Consider the following 22,406-nt stretch of genomic DNA (forward strand, 5'->3'; position numbering starts at 1 on the left):
AGGGACAGAGGAGAGAAATGAACCCCAGTTGCATCCATCCCCAGTTCAGTACAGCTTCAAGTTCTCCCACTGTTGCACCCAACTAAAAGAGCTGTTTGGAGTTAATTTATTCATTCCAAATAACCTTGCTATTTAGCCAAGATACAGGTGGGATTCTAGCCAGGCAATCCAGATTCTTCATTAATTCTAGACACTAATATAGACTTATGATTTTTAGGCTTTTAAGAGCAGCTTCTCAGCATTCCACATGCGAGAAATGCCCCCAAATTTCTATTGACCAACCTAATTAGAAGAGTGAGAGGAAACTATTGCAGAATCCTTTGTGATTTCAAAGACGTCAATACCTCCAGTCACTAATTCAGATTCACTCTCCTAAGCACTACGCATCGATCAGCAAACGAATTTTGCTGTTAATAGATCAAATACTCTCAGTTAATATGAGTTGCTAATTGAGTTTTTTTCTCTTTCTGTAACTGGCAGGGCTGCACTGCCAGCACGCACCACCTTGAACTGTGCTCTGGAGGGATTGTTTCTTACACCAGGACTGGGCTCCGTGCTGCTGGGTCCTTGTGAGCCAGGAGTCCCTGTGCTTAAAATCTGTTCTTGCCCCCACTTCTGACACCTGTGCTGGAGAAACAAGAGCATCACTCGCCCTTAGAGCAGGGGACACGCTTGGGGTGGGGGCGTTCTGGGTGCAGAGGGGACTGGCAGGGAGTTCCATGGCAGTGATGGAGCGGCAGAAGCCTGCCCGTGCTCCGCAGCAATGTAAAAAGCCCCACAGAACTGGCTGTTTTTCAGAGAATGGTGTCAAGCTCAAAACATCCCTTTTATTCATCAGATCCTTCCCTTTCTTTCCACTTCTGCCCCTGGCAATGCCTCGGCAGTCCCAGTCTGAACCAGAATGGAAAGTCGGTGTTTCCATTAAACACGCTCGCTTGGAGGAAGCAGCACTCTTGGGTGAGAACATAATGCAAGAGGGATGTGGAGCTGTTGGAGAGAGGCCAGAGGGGGCCATGGAGATGCTGCGAGGGCTGGAGCAGCTCTGCTCTGGAGCCAGGCTGAGAGAGCTGGGCTGGGGCAGCCTGGAGAAGAGAAGGCTCCTGAAGGGGAGACCTGAGAGCAGCTCCAGTGCCTAAAGGGGCTGCAGGAAAGCTGGAGAGGGGCTTGGGACAAGGGCCTGTAGGGACAGGCCAAGGGGAATGGCTTGAACCTGCCCGAGGGGAGACTGAGCTGAGCTCTTAGGCAGAAGCTCTTCCCTGTGAGGGTGCTGAGGCGCTGGCACAGGGTGCAGCAGGGCTCTGTCTCCATCCTACACCACTGGGCTTCTTAGCAAGACATGGGAGAATCAGTATTTTCCTAATGGAAGATGATAGAAGGGAGGAACACAAATTGCATTTGTCTGTCAGCTCCTGCACACAACAGCAGATAAATGATGAAGCACTTTGTCAGGCTCAAACTCATTTCAGTGCTTCAGAAACACGTGCTGGGGATGGGTAGGAGTCTGTATCAATACGATAGTGCATCTGCTTTCCTGGATCAATGCCTTTGAGTCTACTAAATCCCAAAATATGCAGGATGCTGAGCTGCCACTCCCAGTTCATTCTGCAGCACGGACCTACAGCAGTGGGTAAGATGAAGCACCTCCATATTTCTGTGTTCATGGTCAGGGGTGACAGGAAGGGCCAGTCTGCAGCTCTGTACAGTGGGCAACTGGGATGGAAAGTATGCACAGCCCTGCCTGACAGCCCCTACATGCACAAGTTTATGCAATTATGACAAATAGCACATTTCAATTACAGCAACTTTCCTGTAAGTAAAAGCTGGGAGTTTCTAAGAACCCTTCTGACTAATGTGGTCCCGCTCTTGGCTGTGCTATGGCCGGGAAACAGAAAAGCCCTTCATCATAGGGCTGTAACTGCGACTGCAGCTGACGGATGCCAAAGCAAGCTCCAGTCAGGGGAATCCGAGGCTGGGAGAGAGCAGGAGGTGCTGACTCCTGCACCCGCTGCCATTTGCAATGCTGGGAGCCAGCAGCCAGGCGCTGCATCTCCTCTGCTCAGCGCTGCAGGGATGGGGAGCAAAGATCCCAAGAAAAAAGGTCCCATCATGGAGGATGGCACCACTCACCTGGTGCCCCAGTGCTCAGCACATCCCGCAGCGCGGCCTGGCTGCTCCAGGCATCCTCATGGGTGATACTGTATGGAGATACCCACACGTTCCCTTCCCCAAATACCCCTTCTGGCTGCAGAGAGGGGGCTCATGGCCACATCTGCCTTCAGTGCAAAGCGCACCACCCCCATGACAGTGGTGCTTGGGTGAAGCTGTGCCCACAGGAGCTGTGGCTACCCCATCCCTGGCAGTGCTCAAGGCCAGGTTGGACACAGGGGCTTGGAGCAAGATGCTCCAGTGGAAGGGGTCCCTGCCCGTGGCAGGGGTTGGAGCTGGAGGAGCTTTAAGGTCCCTTCAACCTAAACCAGTCTGGGATTCTGACCTGCCCAGCTGCTGTACTGCAGAAGAGGCAGGGCAGGCACTGGCAGAGCTTTCAGCATCAAAAGCCAGCTCTGCTCCCATTGATTCCCAAGGCACCCACTCTTCCCAGCAGGTTCCTGCTGGTGTAAGGACAAAGACCATTTTGCCTTCAGCATCCCTCACCGTGCAGGTTCACAGCAAGGCACATTCACAGGGCAAGGAGCAGAGCTCTGTGCTGGGTCCGTGTCACATCACATCCCTGTCCCCTGAGCGCTGCTGAGCCACCTCAGGCTGTGGTCCCTCACAACAGACAGGGTTTAATCAGTCTCACTCCCAGGCTTAGTGTGAGACAATTATCTCCCAGGGAACAAGATGTAATCTTGAGTCAATGCAAGTGTGATCTGGGCCTCAACATGAAAAGAGAAATTCCCCTTGAAGTGTAATGCAATCCGAATCCACGGCTGCAAAATCTAATCAAAGGATGAAACGTGCCCTTTTAACTCCAGAAAGAATGCAAGATGTGAAATACGTGATAGATCTGGAAGGGGCATCTGGGATGACTCCAGGAAAGTCATAGAAAGAATGGATGTTTAGAGAAGATCCCAGAGGGTTACCTTCTGCTCAGATGTATAATCAGATGTTGCATTCTCCTGCCATTCACTGCAATCCCTCCCCACAAAGTGATGAGTTTCTGGCATGTCCAATGTGAGGCCAAGCCCCAAGTCTTGGGTAGGACAACCTCAGAGCCAGCTTCAGACCTCTATTGAGTGTGTTAAGTAAATCACTGAGCAGTTCATTGCGAATTGAGCTCCGGCAGTTTCATCTGTCCTTTCCCCATATAAATGGCACAAAAGAAATCTGCACCTGCAGAGGGCAGCAGCTGGAGAGCACAGAAACACACAAGGTGTTCATGTGATAGTGGATATTGTTTTGATAGAAACCAGACACTTGTGCCCCTTTGCAAGCAGCAAAAGACCGGCCGTTCCCACACCAGGACCTGGGCTCACTGCACTGCATCGTGGCTGCACACTTGAAAATGTGTGTATCTGTGGGACCTCCTATGGATGGCTTTTACTTTTTGACCTGCTGCAAACAGTAACCCACATTTTGAAGGAAGAAAAACTAAACCAGACACCAACACATTACACACAGTGCCACAACCCCACCGCAAGCTGCAGTGTCCTGACCTGGAGAGGACCAGCAGACCCAGCACAAAACCAGGGCTCCCCTCAAACTGCAGCTCTGTCAAGGACCATCCTCACAAATGGTCATGGAATCCCAGCCTGGTTTGGGTTGGAAAGGACCTTAAAGCTCACCCAGATCCAACCCCTGCCATGGGCAGGGACCCCTTCCACTGGAGCAGCTTGCTCCAAGCCCCTGTGTCCAACCTGGCCTTGAGCACTGCCAGGGATGGGGCAGCCACAGCTCCTCTGGTCCTCCCTCAGGACTCACTTCATCCATCCTCAAGGTGCAGTTCAGTCACCCAGGGCTCAGCTCTCCTTTTCCACCCAGCCATGAACCAAGCTCAGGCATTACTTAGCAGTTCTGTATCCGGCATTTCAGTGAAATCCTATTTGGGCATTTGGGATCTGATTTGCAAACACGGATCAAGGGTATTCACAGGAGTAAATAATAATGGAAAAGTTACTCCTGGTTCCCAGTCTCCTGGGGAGGGGACAGATGAGAGCTGCTCACCTTCTACTGCTCGCTCTGTGGAGCAGGGGGATCCAGCCCACCATTGCGGCCTCAGCGCATCTACAGACATGGGATGTTCACAGCTCCCCATCAAGTCCTTGCAGGCGCAGGCACATCTTCCTCTGCAGTTTATCCTTCCTAAAACTGCCCTTTTTCCTTTAGTAACTCTTTGTTAATGAAGACATGACAGAAACCAGCAGGACTGGGAATACAGAAACTAAATCAGATATTGAGTCAAAAAATGTTGTAACCACAAGCATGATAATTTCAAAGAGAACAGGGAAGAGATAGCTTTTACTACAGGGAAGAGGTACTAGATCACACAATAAACCCCCAATGCCTTTAAGGCTTTTCACTACCAGTTTTGGGCTTTCTGAAAGTAAGAAGAGCTCCTCATTTCCATACTACCCACCCACCTACATCCCCTATAGCATCTTATTCAGTTTGCTTTTATAATGTACTCCCATGCAGTGAGGTGTTGCAGAGTCCTGGTGAAAAAGGAGTCACTGTGCCTGACTCATTTTGCTAAAAAGTACATTCTTGTCCCCATTTCTTGAGGGCTGTTCGCTGGGAGTGCATAACTTCAGCTCACTTTTTCCAGGAGTTCATCATTCTAGATAATTAAGACTATTAGAACTTGTAACAGTCTTCCATTACCTAAACATGCTGACAAGAACATGGAGAGGGGCTTGGGACAAGGGCCTGCAGGGACAGGCCAAGGGGAATGGCTTGAACCTGCCCGAGGGGAGACTGAGCTGAGCTCTTAGGCAGAAGCTCTTCCCTGTGAGGGTGCTGAGGCGCTGGCACAGGGTGCCCAGAGAAGCTGTGGCTGCCCCATCCCTGGCAGTGCTCAAGGCCAGGTTGGACACAGGGGCTTGGAGCAAGCTGCTCCAGTGGAAGGGGTCCCTGCCCGTGGCAGGGGCTGGAGCTGGGTGAGCTTTAAGGTCCCTCCCAATACAAACCAGGCTGGGATTCTGTGACTCTATTCTGTTTGCAGGTGAATATACCCAGTTGTTCACTGCTTGGAAGGCACAGTGCTGAGGCTGGCTGATAGGATTGTCTTTTTACTCTGTACTTTCACACTGAAATGCTGTATTGACCCAGGATGGAAAGCACAGTCTGCATTTTAATTACAACAAATAGAAGTTTTTACATATTTAATGCTCTGCTTGCACTCAGACACTGTGCTTTCTTCATCCGAGAAAGAACGAAAAGACACATCTGGAAATCCCATTTTTATTTAGTTTGGGAAAGCTGAATCCTTTTACCAAGACAGATCTGTGCAATCAGACTTGTAACAGGCAGCACCTTGTGAGAAATGCCAGTAGTACTTTGTAAGCTATACCTGCAGTAGTTTGTGAGAAATGCCTGTAGTACTTGCACCTCCTTTATGGTTCTTCAGCACAGGTATTTCATAAACTGTGGGCAAGCTCTGCTCAGAGATGAAACCTTGCAGCCACCCACCATCTACCCCAAGCCAGCAGCACCCTGAGACAGCTGGATATTCCTGGCCTGAATACTGCATTTTGCAGGATAAGTTGTCACACATCAGAATTTACATCTTTTTTTTTTTTGACAAAATTAAAAACATCAGTGACATCAACCTCCCATTGGAAAATTTACACAAATCCAGTGTCATTTTATCAGCTGATTTGGAATGCTAGTATAGGAAAAGATCAAATCAATACATCAGGGAGATTCAAAGCATATTTTAATTAATATTCCAATTCCAAATATAAATCAAATGATTACCATAACTGACACCAGATGATTTTGTACTTTTTAAGTGAAAGAATCCTCTTTAAAAAGTTCCCATTGTTTACCACGTATTGGATCTTGCTTCATTTTCAATGCTCCGTAAGATATCAACAGGAGAAAAAACATTTAACCACATTTCCATCCTAATTAAACAACAAATATCTAACCCAGCACTTCTCAAGTTGGGCTGGTGGGTTAGAAGAGATGAGAAAACGTCTTGTGCAGTTTGAGGAGCAGTCACATCAAGAACCAGCCCTTGGACAGAACAGCCCTGCAGCACCAGCGTGACAAACAGAAACACTACCCTCACTGAGAGAGCCAGGATAATATTCCTGAGTGTGCATCTGGCTGCTCTCAGACACAGTTTATTGACTCTACGAATTCCAAACCCAAGGGATTACAATAGAACAGGAAGGGACCCCAGGAGAACCCAGGCTGTGTGTCACAGTGCACGGTCCATGCACAGCCTGGCAGCAGCAGAATAAACCTACAGCACAAGGTTCCCCAGGGATCCAGGGATTCCATTGAACAGATTCAAATTCTCAGAAACAAATCAAGGTAAATCGTTAACAATTTGGCTTTCCATGTCATCTTTCTTAGGTATTTCCACATTCAATTCCAAGTTCTGGCCTTAGACTTCAAGCTTTACACTCTGCAAACTGCAATAAGAAGGAAAAATGAGAGAAAATTATGCTAAGCACCTGTATCAACTGTGCTGGTTTTGTTTTCCTTTTCATAAATAAGGTACATTTTAGCATTGGATTATCTTCATGCTCTATACTGGCATATAGACATACTTGCCCTTACTATGGTTTATTTTCCCTATCACCAAACAGAGAGTGAAAAACAGGGACAAAAAGTACATCAAACTAGGATTCTATGATCCTATGTGTGTATACTCATACACAAACACGTCTACACCTCATGTATTCTAGGTGAGCTGCCTTGAGAAATGAAGTCCCTATGTGGCATCCCATTCACTACCATGAAAAAACAATTTTAATCTACTGTCTCAAATCCAGAAGGTTGGGTAGAGGAGCAGAAGTAGTGCTTATAAATGAAATAGGTTACTCCAGTATTGGACTTACTGTCTGACAGAAGCTCTTCGCTTGAAGCTCCTTAATATATTCCAACCCTCTAAAACTATGACATGAAACATCTGAAGCACACACTAGGCATTTCCATGCCTACACGAGTCTCCCGTCAGCCTGACGTTAGTGGATACCTGCATCACTGGGTCAGGGACATCCTGTCTGAATCTATGTCAACTCAGATGGTGGCTGACAAGGACTGTAAACCTTGGTGCACAGAGAAACCTAACAACAGAAGCTTTACACACACTCTGCAAGGTACCCTTATGATTAAATCAAGTGAAGCAAGAACTACCAGCAGATAGTTTAGTGAGAAAGGCAGAGGACCAGAGGGGAAATGGCTTTGAGAGTGATGGCACTAAGGTAACAACCCACTTACTGCAGCTGTCAGGGCCTGATCTAGATCTTTCAGTAAGTCTTCTTCATCTTCCAAACCAATCGACAGGCGAACTAACGTATCGCTGATTCCAAGAGTTTCTCTATCTTCTTTAGGCACTGAAGAGTGAGTCATGATGGCCCTGGAGGAAAAAAATAGCCTTTTTTCTAAGAAGTTTTTAGTTTTACCATTAAGGACAAAACCAATTGGTTTCCTGGCAGCATTCCCTGAAAATCCATGAAGGTTTTACACCTTTTGGGTCCCACCTGCTGATTAACCCACAGATGCAAAGGGATCATGTCCTCAACTACTGTAAGTTATATGAACTGCAGACAAGTCAGTGACTTATATCTCCCAGTACAGTATTTCCAAGCCACTACTGACAAATAACAAGTGGATACTTAATCTGCACCTGAAAAAGGAGAAAGTCCTATTCCTCTTCCTCCCAAATATATTTAATTTCTATCTTATTTTCTAGAAAAGGGTACCTAAAAGCTCTGCTTTAAGCACATGGAGAAACAGCTGCAACGGACAATCTCTAGAGTAAAATCTCCCAAGGTTTTGATTTTCTTTTAACTTTTGGTTTCTTGGGTCATTTGTCAAACTGTACCCACTTACAGTGGTGTGTTTGTTCTGTCTGCCATGGAGGATATAGGTAAGGAGCTATTTACTCCATGTGCTCAGTCACTGACATTCACCAATTCACAATTACCTTTCAACTCATAGAATCCAAAATGGTTTGTGTTGGAAGGGGCCTTAAGGATCACTCAGTTCCAACCCCCTGCCAGAGGCAGGGAACTGCTTGAGTTTTTTAAGATTTGCTGTTATTCTAAAATGAATAACTGAAAATATTGAGCATATAAATTTAGCCATAACTTTCTGTGTATCTTTTTGAAAAGCAGATTGGATTTAAGTGAAATAATCTAATTCCATAAAAATCCATTTTTTTAGCCTTTTAACCTAGATAGGGTCACCTAAGCGTTACTAAATTCCCCGTGACATGGAGACAGTCTATGCAACATACTGACCATGCCCTCTTGTGTAAACAGGCAGAACAGCAGAGCTCCTTCCTCAACAGTGCAACCAAATCTGCTCACGACTTACTCAAACACATGCTGATTTCTTGGATTTCTTATCATCACAGCAACAAATCACATCTCAGTCCCCAGTTAAGACAAGGAAACATGGAAATCCTTTCAACATCATGCTCATATGGACTAAAGCCACGCTCATTCTGGAGTAGCCTCAATAGGGTTTGTGCTATGCAACATTCTATCCTTGGGTCTCAATTATATGCCAAATATCTTGGCTTTGTGGACTAGAAAGTTTTAGAACTCCCATAACAATGTTTTGTTATTCTGCAGCTGGTTTTAGGCTTTTAAGCTGAAGGATGACTTACGGATGCTCTGCAAGGCTTTCATAGCCACCCAGACTCTCAGCCAGTGTAAAAACCTATGGGAAAATCAAGTTAACATAACAAGTGTAAGGTTCTGAATGCTTGTAAAGAGATGGTTAAGGGAAAAGGAATGTTTAGGGGGGTTTCTAAGTTTTTCTATGATAATTTTTATATTATAAAAAGGTATTACATGTAATAGGGTATAAATTTTACATTTAGCAGGTAAGAGATACTAAGATTTAAACCAGACTTGTCCTAAAAAGGCTCTGAAGAGACACTGGTGCAAAGCTGAAACTAAAATATGCCCATGTTGATCAAATGTAACTCAGGAGTAGCTCCTACAATGCAACACACGGGCAGCATGGAGGAAGGGCAGAAGGGAAAGGGCACAAGAGGAGTGAGCAGCTCTGCCTGGGCACCACCGGTGTTCACTCTGTTCAGAGGATAGAGCAGGCTGCCTGAACAAAGACTCAGATCTCAGGAATTGCAGCTGAGGTTTAAGTGATTATACCCTATCCTTACATCCCTTCTTTCAGCAGTGATCTCTGAATTACGGGCATGCACTCCTGGGTGACAAAGGGCCCTCTGGAGAGCCAGCTGCATCAAACATAGATTCACAGTGTGCCTGCTGTGAATGCACTTAACTGCCCTCAATGTTCCTCTGCTGCTCCAGCTGCTCATATTCACTTTTATCCCCTTTAAACAAACTAACCCTAAACCTATCAACTAAATAACTCTCTTCTCGCCATGGTTTAAGGAAATGGTTTTACTTTTGTACCAACCTAGTGACAAGCTGATGGCTATCCAAGTCAAAGGGCTGAACTGAGTATACTCATAAGAACTTGCTTCTCCTGGAATGTATTTCCTGACACTTTGTGTCCAAGTTGGCAGATCTCCTGTGCCAGGATTAAATGCTCTCTCTCGTGTAAAACAGTATTTTGTGGTAAAACCATGTCTTTAGTAAGTTCATTTTCAGCTGGTAACATTAAGTGGCAAGTAAGTAAGAGAGGGAGCAGAAGGAAGTTCTAATTTTCCCTTTTTGATTATTATATGTTGATTTGTTTCCCAAGAACAAACCAGCAAAAGCACAAGTGCAGGAAGCAAATTAACTAGAGATCAAGACTAGCCAACACATTAAAGAGTACAGGCAGAATACACACATGGCAAAGACAAAGGCAAAAGCCTATGGTTTAGGTAAAATAAACAAGCAAGTCTTCTCCAATCTGAGGGACTCCTTCTTTGTTTCATGATTCATGTCATTTCTCAATGGGATTTTGCCCTGATGATGCTTTGAAATATTACAACAGTATTACACCAGCCCCAGCTCCTCTGCTTTCAAATCCTACAGGTATTTCTGCAGAAGGCAGGTATGCAGGCCCTTTGTAGGCCTGGATATACTACACCCTACTGTGTAAACAAACACTTCAAATGAGCCCAGGCATCATTTACTTCCCTCTCATTAGCCTCCCTTTACAAATAATCTATTATTTAGGGATGGCTACACCCAAAAGACTTCAAGAGCTTTGCAAGTCCAGAGAAAGACTCTTCCCACCCCAAGAAAAACCACTTCCTTTATCACCCTCAGTAGCACAGTCTCAGTCCCTCTAAAGCATCATGTATTTACCATCATTTACCTTTAAATTCTTGAGGAAGGTAGCAGCATGTTTGAGACTCCCTTTAATGTAAAAGGTGATCATGCCAGGACAGCCAGTACACTGCCGTTTGATCAGCTCATGCTGAGGGTGTGAAGGCAAGCCTGAAATCCAGAGAAGTTGCTTTAATTTAATTGCCATCATTTCAAAGGGTAGAGCAGCTCACTCACAGCAACGCAGAAACAGCCATTGCTGAGGTGGACACACAGCCCAGAGTCACCCAACACGAAGAGTGTACAAGCTACACGTAGTACTGCAGTGCTCAACTCCAGATGTCAGCCACTCTGAAGTCTTGCCAGCATACCTGGGAAAATGACTTTCTCCACCCGGGAATCTGACTCAAGGAACCGAGCAACAGCCAACGCGTTGTGGAAATGTTGCTTCATCCGGATGTGCAGCGTCTTCAGGCCGCGGTTGCACAGGTAACAGTCAAAGGGGGATGGAACAGCTCCAAGAGCTACAGAAATTACAACATGCAACAAACGGGGGAGGGTTTAGTAAAATTTCACAAAGTCCTGATTCCCAAATTCCTGAAGTTCGAACAAGACCAGTGGAAAGAGATCTGATGCAATCTGCCTTCCTCACACACTAACCCAGCCAATTAATGAGCTGGGTGAACAAGATGAGGACTCAAGGATTAAATGCGTTAGACACAATGTACCTTTAGTCTCTCTGTTGGAGACAGAGGGCAGACAGAATACTATACAGAAATGTATTCATTACAATTAAGAGGCAGTAAAATTGTTAAAATCAACCTATATAAGAAAACTGCATTAGGCATACCCTCTGATGTGTGAATGAGTTTAAAAACCCAGACATACTTGATATGAGTTAGGTGGAATTAAATAAAGGCATAATTTAAATGTTTAATGCCTCTTCATATGCAACATCAAGATAATATAGGAAATGATGGTGCTTTCTGCCATGGTCTTAACTGCAACCTAAAGAGAGGCTTGGTAAGGAGTCGTGTCCCATGTAACTGCAGGTGCTGCCCATGGGCTCAGCATCTGATGCTTTCAGGAAAGCAGGGACAGAGGGAATTACAGTCCTGAGGCCAAGAGTGCTGCCTCCATTCAAGCCCCTGCCCCAGACAATTCATTCCACTCAGCAGTCCGTGGTGAGCAAATGGAGAACAACCCACCGTGCTCTCAGTAGGAAGTGCAGACCAGTGTTGTTAACTTTATTTGAGAGAGAAGCCAGGGAGACACACCAAAAGCTGTTGGGTTTGTATAAGGCCAGTGAAAAGGAGGGAAGAGAATTCAGGATTCCCACATCTGTGTTACCGCTTCCTCTCTGGCCATTTACACTTCTGAACATTTAAATGCCTGAGCTACATCTCTAGATAGGTTTCATACTTGTGTGCATGCAACATGCTTTCCATTACAAGCTAGTACATTCAAACACAATTGATTTCAAGGTATTTCCTACTTTGACTACTTACAGTTTTGTAAGAATTTAAGCCTTTCATAGAGGTCATCACGGTTTACTGAAACAAGTCCCATTACGACATCACTATGCCCTAAAAACACAAGGAGAAGACAAGAACAGAATCAGCCACTCCATCAGCTCCAGCGTTATGTCACAAACCCATGTTTTCTGTCTTGTTGCTAATACAGTCCCTTTTTTGCAAGACACTGGGCTCCTTGTCATTGCTACACCTCTCCTTGCTGTGCAGCACAAGGACTGTAAGGCAGATTTCAGCTTCTTCTAAAGCTCTGGTGAGCAGCGTGCTCGGCCCTGTGCCCCCAGACACTTCCCAATCCAACTGCCAGAAAGTGGGAATTCCAGGGTACAGCAGTAAGGTGTGTCCTACTGAGCTGTCTTAGCAAGGGTGAACACCAGCCAGAAAACTTCCTCTTCTACCCACACCACCAAGGACATCCAGTCGCGTTAGCTCCATGTGGGCTGCCTGGGACACGACACAGTGAATGTGCTTTCGGACAGGCTCCACCACAGATGAATGAAACCTCCTTTGAACCTTAATGTAATTTCTAGCCACTACCTTCTACTGAAGCCACTTGCTTTATTGTAGTCAAATTAAAACCAACAGGGCTATAAACACCTCTAGGTCTATTGCCTGAAGTCAGCTCAATATTCCTTCTCCCAGGGATAGTTTAGGAGCTATGAAGACTAATGGTTTATTCGATGGTTCATCTCCTCTAACGATCCATGTAAGAATTACTAAAAGGCACACTGGTTTTTGTGAACTAGGAGGGTGCTGAGGCGCTGGCACAGGGTGCCCAGAGAAGTTGTGGCTGCCCCATCCCTGGCAGTGCTCAAGGCCAGGTTGGACACAGGGGCTTGGAGCAAGCTGCTCCAGTGGAAGGCGTCCCTGCCTGTGGCAGGGGGTTGGAACTGGAGGAGCTTTAAGGTCCTTGCCAACCTAAACCAGTCTGATTCTATGAATTGCCCACAGCCAGAATGGCTCTTGAAAAGCCAGCCTGAGCTGTGCCAAAATGACACACTTACCATTCATGTATTTGGTGGCAGAATACATACAAATATCGGCCCCCAGAGATAAAGGACGCTGAAATGAAATGAAAACAATAGGTATGATTAAAGCTCATGTGTACTGTGGCTCATTTCAAACCACCCAAAAGGCTGTGATCCAACGCAGAAAGTAACAATACATGAAGAAATGAAAAACCACAAAAACTTAAGACCTTAAACAGAAAACCCTGAAAATGAAGATAGGATATGTGACAAAAACAATAGTACAGGAAAGCACTCTGAATTCAAGAAAAGCGCAATAAAAAGAACCCAAAATAAGATGTAATTTAAAAGCACTGGTCTAATTCCCACCAGCTTCAGGGGGAGGAGACTGAATACATCCAACGTACATTCATATTTGTGAAAAAATAGTTCTATTGCTTAGCTGAGGCAGGGCTAAGTAGTGCTATTTACTCTAAGGTGTGTTTGGGAAATAAAGGCCTCAACGCAGTCTGCAAAGCAAAAGATCTGCACTGCTGTCTAGATATCAGTTCTGGTGACACCAGTATTAGTGATACAGCACTGAAAGAGCAACTGAAACCTGAAGAGGTTTTCTTTACCAGGTCTCTCTTCCCTGACCTCCCAGAAGCCTTTCTAAGGTGAAGCAAAGGCAGATGTTGATGGGTGAGAAGTAGTGACCAATATTTTTAATCAGTCACTAAGCAAAGGACTTTGCACATAATATAAACACATTTCAAAGGCTGAAAAGTATCAATATGTTAAAAGGTAACAAAGATTTAGAATGAAAGGCTGCTGCTGTCAGCTTAAACACGGGCACCTAGTCAAGGAACGTGGATGATGTGCATTCGCGGTGCGCAGTCAGGAGAGCAGCAGCATAAATATCAGTGCCTCTTCCACTCAACAGTGTTACACAAATCACCCTCAAATTAGGATCTTCTCAGCACAGTGCATCAGCAGCAGTATGGAGGGGTTTAAAGGCATTACCTATTACTTAGAATTAATCATTACTACTGACTTTCTCTTATCAACAGTCCAATAAAAGCCACATTAACTAGCTCATATATCCAGATGCTCACTTTGCTTCTTTCAAACTTGTCTTGCCAAAGAAATATATGCTGCAAAGGGGAAATCATCAAGCCTTTGGTATGTAGAAGACAAACTCTAGTGCTGCTTTAGCTAAGCATTAACACCTTCTGTAAAGCTCTCTTAATTTATAAAGATCTAAGTGCCCTTAACAAAAACAGACACCTTGCCTTTTGCACTCATAAAAAGGTTTTACTTCAGACTTAAAACACAGGGGATCAGCTTTGTCTCCTTGGAAATGCAAATGAATATTTCTAGCCCACATTAAGATGAACCAGACTTCAAAGTTTAATAGTCTTCACTTCATTTATTCAAGTTATCTAAGCAGAAAAGTTATGCTAGTTGTTTGAGATCAAAATTACAAACTTTTAAGCCACACATTCAACAAGATATTCAAGAAAAACGTAAATTGAATGTCTCAAAAGAAAACAAAGTTTGCTTGGTTTAACTTTTTTTTCCACTGCTCTTTTCAGAATATCAAGTGGTTCAGAACAGATCATAAACAGCATGTACAAAAGAATTGGTATAAAAAGGCCAAAGTTAGGAAACAGGATACTTCTTAATAGGCCTGTTATAATTTCCATCAGTGAGAACTGAAAAACCATGATTTTTGAATGGCTAACCTGATTCAGTGTGTTTATTGGACTGCTGAGCTATACTGGGTTTGCTGGTATCATACTGGGATGTGGCTAGCTACAAAGTACTGCGCATACCATCCTTAGTAATGTAAATAGCACAGTACATGGGTTGTATTTAAAAACAGAACAGGCAATTTTACAAGACATAGATCAAAACCACAGTCCCATGGTGGTGTTTCCATTTAAAAAATGCACCTTTTAATACACTGAAATAATGGGGTAATTGTAAACAAAGTGCTTACCTGGAAATATGCAGACATAAAAGTGTTGTCTACCGCCAGAAGAACGTCTTTATGCTTGTGTACTGCATCTGCACACGCTTGAATGTCAATGATCTTCAGTGTGGGGTTTGTGGGTGTTTCAATCCAAACAAGCTGCAGTAATTCAACAACACAAAATGTCAGTTTAGAGGTTTTACAGTGCTGGTGACGATACAGGTGTAAGTTCACAAGTGGTTTAATTTGTTGAGTGTCAGCTTTTCCTGCAGGTTTGCAGAGTGGCAATATGACAGCATCCCTACGGCAGAGAAACAAGGTGCCCAGAGAAGCTGTGGCTGCCCCATCCCTGGCAGTGTTCAAGGCCAGGTTGGACACAGGGGCTTGGAGCAAGCTGCTCTAGTGGAAGGTGTCCCTGCCCATGGCAGGGGGTTGGAAATGGATGGGCTTTAAGCTCCCTTCCAACACAAACCATTCTGTGATTCTATGGATCTTGGGAGAGGCAATATTTTCCATAAAAATAACTGATACAAGGGGATGACATCAAAGCTTTGGAAAACCTCAGCACATTGCATCTGAAGAAGGCCTGGCATAGCCACATGAAAGTCTTTACATCCAAAACTTTGTAAGCCTTTTCCAGCTGAGTGATCTTCCACTAGAGCAGAGGATTATTTCTCTGTTCCAGTGCCATGGAGCACCCGCTTTTCCTCTGACCTTGCTGTTCCCTCTGCTGTTTCTGACCTTTTCCCTCCTCCCCTCTCTGTCCATACTGCTTTTATCCTTCTAAGTGTTGTCAGTGAGGCACCACCACCAAGTGGACTGGAGATGTGCTGGAGCCAGCTCTGCCCCAGTCTGTCCCCACAAAAGCCACCCCTGTAGCCCACTCTGCTTGACATGTACACCCATTACAACAACAGCAATAATGGAATTGTTTAATGACATTAAGCAAGTAAGTTTAGCAATTTCGCTCTCCCCTACCTTGGTCTCTGGTGTAATTGCAGCTTCCAGGCATTTAATATTTGAACAGTCAACAAAAACTACATTCAAACCCATTTTCATGGCTACTTTCCTGAAGTACCTGTTTGTGCCTAAAAAAAACACAAACAAAAAAATCAGAGGCACGAACCAAAAACTTCACTGATCTCCAGACTCCTGCATTCATCCATGGAAAGTCAGGAGGGTACAATTTTATACTGTACACCATGAATGGCACATTAGCATTTTTTATTCCAAAAAAGTTTAAAGATTGCCATAGATCATGGAAAAGGATTACTGGGAATATGGAATTAGAGTGATTGAAGAAGTACTTTCAATTAGCAGCTCTTTGGGGATGGTTTAATCAGAAAATTAAATGGACCCCTTTTAGCTTGCCTGCTTCTAATATTTCCTCTAGTCCTTTGCCATGCACAAGTTAGTGGTTCCAGCTTTCATATTCTCTTTCCCACTTTTCAGTTACGTCTTTCCACCACACAAACTCTTTTCTATTTCATAAGCTTCATTGCTTCTTCTTGTCCCACATTCTCAAGGGGAAAACTCCAGCTACTGTATTTCTTTTACCATTCCATTAAAGCAACATGTAGCAAGGAACATAAAGGAGTGATTATTTCCTTCCTTTCTGGCTTTGAAACCCTTCATTGGAAAGACTGAAAGAAGAAACCAGAAGCAACCAGTTGCTCATTAGAAGTGCAGCACACTGACTATCTGCTGCCTGGATTAAAAATTAATTCATTCAGTCTTTCTGCCAAGGCTGTTTAACATTCACTCAAGCACACAGAACATGAGTTTGCCATTTAGCCATAAAGTCCTAGCACATGCAGGATATGATCCTCTGTGCTGCATGCTATGTCTGAATGATGATTTCTTAAAGGAAATACTTCTATTTCTACAATGAGCTGTATATTATATTGTCACTTGTGCTGTAGGAAATATGTCCAGGTATAGGAAATTTGCACATAGGCTGTCAGCTCTACAAACAACAGAAAGTTGCTTTACATACTTTAAGTAGTAACACACTACAATAAAACCTTAGATGGAAATCAAAGGTTGCACAGAAAGTAGCTCTTTTAAGAAGTTATATCAGCGGCTCAGAATTCAGAGGTGTCAAAACCTGACAGCTCCTCCTCACCCTCCCAAACTCAGCAACCCTTAAACACATCCCAGGCAGTGCACTTGTCAGCATTGCCTGTGAGTTTTTCAATTCTTTCACTGTTTTTCTATCAGCCTTGCAAACTGCAGCCTCATTTGAGTTAGCAAGTGCAGCGCTGCTCTCCTGTCCAACCTGGCCTTTTACAGAAAAACATGGTAAAAACTTAACAAAGCCAGTGTGCCCTTGAGGGAGCAGAGGCACATACCAGCGCTCGTACCCAGTGACTCGAAGGTTGCTATTGCAAGGCTGAAAAGAGAGCTGGGCTGGTTTGGCGTGGAGAAGAGAAGGCTCCTGAAGGGGAGACCTGAGAGCAGCTCCAGTGCCTAAAGGGGCTGCAGGAAAGCTGGAGGGGGGCTTGGGACAAGGGCCTGTAGGGACAGGCCAAAGGGAATGGCTTGAACCTGCCCGAGGGGAGACTGAGCTGAGCTGTTAGGCAGAAGCTCTTCCCTGTGAGGGTGCCCAGAGAAGCTGTGGCTGCCCCATCCCTGGCAGTGTTCAAGGCCAGGTTGGACACAGGGGCTTGGAGCAAGCTGCTCCAGTGGAAGGGGTCCCTGCCCATGTCAGGGGCTGGAGCTGGATGAGCTTTAAGGCCCCTTCAACCCAAATCAGTCTGTGATTCTGTGGTTCTAAGAACATGAGCAGGAAAGATGACTAGGAACAGCCAGAAGAGCACAAGCTAGGAGAAAAGCAAGCAGGGATGTCAGGGGACAAGGAGCCCCTAACAGCCAAAACAGGAACGAAGGGGATGAACACATATTGGCCACAGTGTCCAGTGGCAGATCTGCAGATGTAACATGTATGGGGTGTGAGATCTGCTGAATAAAGCTGGCTGGGGGGGAAGCTGATCTCTTTACAACAAAAGTATGGGGAAAAAAAACCTCAGGGAAGAAACCACGAAATTCATCTGTGCTGAAACCACCACAGGCTGAGGCTTTAATGAACAGATGAACTGGTTTTGCTTGAAAAATACACCCATGGGCCTTTCTGAAGGGAGGAGCTGATAATACACTTTGGCCAAATCACTTTGATTTGCTGAGTTCTGTGGTGGGAGGGCCGTGTATTAAAGAAGCAGCTTGTCACTGGGGATTCCTGCTTCACTCAGCTTGGCTCCAGATGTACTTGGAGATGACCTATCTGACACGAACTAAGACATTAAAGCAAATGTGTGTATTTGTATTTGATGTGCACAAGCACAGGAACTGATTAGCAAATAGTAATCACTCAGCACTGGGAAAGGTGATTACTCTTGCTAAAAGGTTTTCCAGCTACTGCATGGGAAAGCACAACCTGTTGCTGGCCTCTCTAACCTTCCTTTGGAAACAAAGCAGGTTTGATCTCCTTGTGCCAAGGACTTGGAGCAGACAGAGGGAGAGAAGCTTTTCTGACCAGTGAAACACAGGAGTAGGGCACTGAGGACACTGATTGTCATAGCCCATCCGAGCTGACTTTCCTACTAGGGACTTCTAGGTGGCATCAGTCTTTTGAAGGACTTTGGCAGAAGTGGATGAACTCTGTTCCTGGGGAGTTTCTTGGAAGAATGGATAAAAAAAAACTATACAAGATCAAAACCTAATAGTGAGCTGCAGCACCGCTGAAGCATTCAGAAGACATGTGCATAGCAGATGCAAGTTGTGCTTTCAGGAAAGATGACAGAATAGTTGCTTGAAACAGTCCAGACAAAATGCTGGTTGATAAAGTGTCAGACCTGGGAAAGGGATAGTAAAATACCAGGAGTTGGGAAACTTTGCTGTGTTGGACTGTGGAGGGTCCTGCTTTGCAAACAAATCTGTGCAAGGCCAAGACATTGCTATTTTCTACTTATTATTCATTAGCTTTATTGTTTTAAACCTGCATGTTGTGCCACAGAACCTTTCAGTGTTTAAATTCCTAACACCAAAATCAGACAGGGGTGTTCTGTGTTCTCAGGAAGTGAAAAAGGCTTTAAAGGGAAGTAAGGTCCTGTGTGGGAAATTCAGTTCATGACAGTCACAAATAGGTACATTTAATCACTTGTGCAATGAACATCAAAAGCACCCCTGTGTTTTACATACCTCCATAGACATCATCCATGCAGATAATCGTGTCCCCTGCCTTTAAGAGGTGAGTAATATTCAAAGTAGCAGCTAAGCCAGAAGCATAAGCTAAACCTAAAACAGAAAACAGTAAGTGGCAGACACTGTGTTTTAATGTGATAAAACCTTGTCAAACTTGCCTTAACTTTCCTCACTTTGCTTTTAAAAGGAACCTGTTCTGTCACTCTCACACTATCTCAATCATTCAGTGGACTGAGTAAAAGCAGCAGCCTGATTTTACACAGAGTGGAACCCAGAACGAGCAATAGTCCAGGAAGCGCTGCTGCCTGTCTCCTGCTCCCCACTGCACTCAGTGCTGCTGCACGACAGATTCCATTTAGCTTAGACATCAAATGCAGTGAAAGGAAGATCTACAGAAGCCCAGGGATTGAGCTAGACTTTCCTGAATGATGTGTTGAACTCTTTTCACTCTTGCCCATAACCAGCAGGTACAGGCTGTGAAAGCCTTGCTGTGATGTGACTGCTGCTGACAGCTTGGTGTCCTTGCTCCCCAAGTTATGCTTCCTGTAGACCATCAGGCAACACACATGCTGCCATCTTGCTTGATGAAACTATTAATTACGTACAGTATTTAGCTCCATCTAGTGCTGCCACAGCCTTCTCCAGGCAATTCCGGCTGGGGTTTCCACTCCGGCTGTATTCATAACCCTATCGGGAAAGCAAGAAACAGACACAACTTAAGAGAGAGCACTGAGAAAGCTGTGTACAATAGTTGTCCTAGGTTCCTTAAAAAGCCCTTGCACTCAGCACTAAGATTGTGCACCCACCTCCTCCAAGACCATCAGGCTGGTTTTCTGGCTACACCAAGCTGCTGTACAGAACATCTGATCAGGGATCCCCAATCTGAGAAAGGTTTCTAGGGGTGTGCTGGGGGAAGTACCACACTGCTGGCCACATCTCCTGCTTTTTCCCAGCTATCCACGTCTGGTCACTGCTGGAGAAAAGGCTGACAGATTCCATTTATTCTTATGTTATCAGGAAGAATGTGTCCCATCGCCACAATGCTTTGCTTGGAAGATGCTACACTGACCAGCGCCAACCTGTACCCAATCAAAAGTTCTTGAAAGCTCAAACATTTCCCTGGCATGAAACCAGACCAAGTTCCACATTCCAGTGCAACAGTTTTCATGTGAAGACTGAGAAAACTGAATGAGAAACAAAAAAAAACTCATGCAGGGGAGACCTTAGAACAGTTTCCAACATCACCTAAAACCTGAGTTCCTGCATCTCTTCCACAGGAGCATGAGCAGCAGATTGAAGGAGGGGATTCTCCCTCTCTGCTGCACTCACCCCTTGCAGTCCTGATCCAGTTCTGGGGCAACAGCACAAGAGGGACATGAAGCTTTTGGAGCGACTGCAGAGGAGGCCATGGAGATGCTGCGAGGGCTGGAGAAGGCTCCTGAATGGGAGACCTGAGAGCAGCTCCCAGTGCCTAAAGGGGCCCCAAGAAACCTGGAGAGGGGCTTGGGACAAGGGCCTGTAGGGACAGGCCAAGGGGAATGGCTTTAACCTGCCCAAGGGGAGACTGAGCTGAGCTCTTAGGCAGAAGCTCTTCCCTGTGAGGGTGCTGAGGCGCTGGCACAGGGTGCCCAGAGAAGCTGTGGCTGCCCCATCCCTGGCAGTGCTCAAGGCTAGGTTGGACAGAGGGGCTTGGAGCAAGCTGCTCCAGTGGAAGGTGTCCCTGCTCGTAGCACGGGTTGGAACTGGATGAGATTTCTGGTCCCTTCCAACACAAACCAGGCTGGTGTTCTGTGTATGGATGCACGTGTTACAGAGGGAACTCTTAAGTGTCCTATTATCTGTGTACTTTCAGGACTTCTGCTTAATGAGAACTCGGTTGCATGCAGGAATCTGGCAGACGGCTCTCACAGAGCTTCCAGCAGGAGCACAACCATGCTCTTGTCAGTACAGGGACACAGCAGCATGTGACTGCTTCATCTGTGGTCTTCTTCAAAACAGCTACTGACTTAGAAGCACTCACAGCATCAGGCGAGTGGCTGTGTGGAATCAAAGATCACAAGGCAAACACAGATTGCCCAGCCAGCACAGGGTGATGTTCAGGCACCAGCTTTGGAACAAACTGGTTTGTGAACAGCAGGTTTGTGCCATCTCCCTCAGCCTTGAGTGGCAGCCATCAGAAACCTCATGATAGTTCAACCCCAGTGCTTCCTGCACTTTCTACCATACAATACAAACCATTTGACATGGTTTAGTGGTAGCCTTGACAATGCTGGGGGAACAGGTTGGACTTTATGATCACACAGGTCTTTTCCAACCTGGCTGATTCTATGATGCTATCCACAAAACACTGCTGAAACACTTGTTTGTTCTGCAAGGACAACTGGAGCAGCCTCTTACACAACCGCTGTAATTGGGAAAACGGATTCTGCTTGGGGACAGCAGAAAGTTTTGTCATCACACAGACTTCAAGAGAGCCCCAGCCGCACAGAAACTATCCGACCGGCGCCTGAACCTTACAGCCCGGTTACAGCTTCCTCCACCCAACATCTACGTGGGAAACGATGTCTCAGGGTCGCTCAGGAGCGAGAATAAAGGGACTGTTCCCACGTGCTGCCACCGGGAGTCCCCATCCCCTTCCCTCCCTTCCCATCTCCTCGCCTCCCCTTCCCAGCCCCCCGGTCCGTCCCGGCGAGGACAAGCCCGCCTCGGTGCCCCGCCGCCGGCCGCACTCACCGCGTGCTGCCCGGGGGCCTGCTGCTTGAAGGTGGTGGAGAGGGAGATGGGCGGCACCACGGCGGCCGAGCTCCACTGCTCGGGCTCCTGCCCGGCGTGAATCGCCTGCGTGGCGAAGTGCGCGAACGGCGGCAGGAAGTCCCGGGCCCCGCCGCGCTCCATGGCTGCGCTCCGGACACCACCACCGCCGCCGCCGCCGCCGCCGCGCCCCAGGGACCGACGCCGGCACCACACTCCCCACGCCACCAGGGGCCCGGCGCGGGCGGGGCCTCACCGCCGCCTCCCATTGGCTGCGGCGGGGAAGGGCGGGGCGGGACCGGTTAGCTCCCGCGCCGCCGGGAGGGGAGCGCCTTCCGGTGCGGAGCCGCCCGCCCGCCGGGGGGCGCCGCCGCTCGGGCCCGGGCAGGGCGGGCAGCGCGCAGAGGGCTCCGGCCTCGGGTGCAGCCGTGCCCGGCTGTGAGAGGCTGCCCGGCTGGTGCGGCTCTGGGGACAGGGATGGCGGCCGGTGACCCCACCGGTGATCCCGGGGAGTGAACGGGCTCCTGCCGGCCCTGCGCCGCAGGGCTTCAGCCTGACACACGCAGGGGGTGCAGCGAGGTCACACAACCTGAACCGGGATACGTGCGAGTGGGAACACTGACACTCGGGG

At 46.5% G+C, this 22,406-nt stretch overlaps 2 protein-coding genes across 2 annotated transcripts in view; both read right to left on the minus strand.

The window, feature by feature from the left end:
* Positions 1–22,406, minus strand: part of LRRC7 (leucine rich repeat containing 7) — a 402,104-nt gene that overhangs the window by 133,809 nt on the left and 245,889 nt on the right. The window lies entirely within an intron of this gene.
* CTH (cystathionine gamma-lyase) lies at positions 5,859–21,959 on the minus strand. The gene is made up of 12 exons (XM_061366401.1): positions 21,758–21,959; positions 19,630–19,711; positions 19,022–19,117; positions 15,803–15,912; positions 14,852–14,983; positions 12,907–12,964; positions 11,879–11,956; positions 10,742–10,894; positions 10,420–10,541; positions 8,789–8,841; positions 7,393–7,531; positions 5,859–6,581 (listed from the first exon to the last, which is right to left on the minus strand). Exons 1-12 carry the CDS (start codon positions 21,917–21,919, stop codon positions 6,561–6,563), a joined length of 1,206 nt encoding a protein of 401 aa, XP_061222385.1. The 5' UTR covers positions 21,920–21,959; the 3' UTR covers positions 5,859–6,560.

The sequence above is a fragment of the Neopsephotus bourkii genome, unplaced genomic scaffold (genome assembly GCF_033783945.1).
Source record: "Neopsephotus bourkii isolate Nb327-2 ecotype Australia unplaced genomic scaffold, CSIRO-AGI_Nbou_v1 NB_1331, whole genome shotgun sequence".
Lineage (NCBI taxonomy): Eukaryota > Metazoa > Chordata > Aves > Psittaciformes > Psittacidae > Neopsephotus > Neopsephotus bourkii.

Excerpts from the sequence above, each read along its gene's own strand:
- CTH (XM_061366401.1), bottom strand. The coding sequence starts at position 21,919 with ATGGAGCGCGGCGGGGCCCGGGACTTCCTGCCGCCGTTCGCGCACTTC. Across the intron at positions 12,965-14,851 it reads TTATGTCTGCATATTTCCAG|CGTCCTTTATCTCTGGGGGC; the intron begins GTAAGCACTTTG and ends ATTTCATTTCAG. Across the intron at positions 8,842-10,419 it reads CCTTCCTCAAGAATTTAAAG|GTTTTTACACTGGCTGAGAG; the intron begins GTAAATGATGGT and ends ATTTTCCCATAG.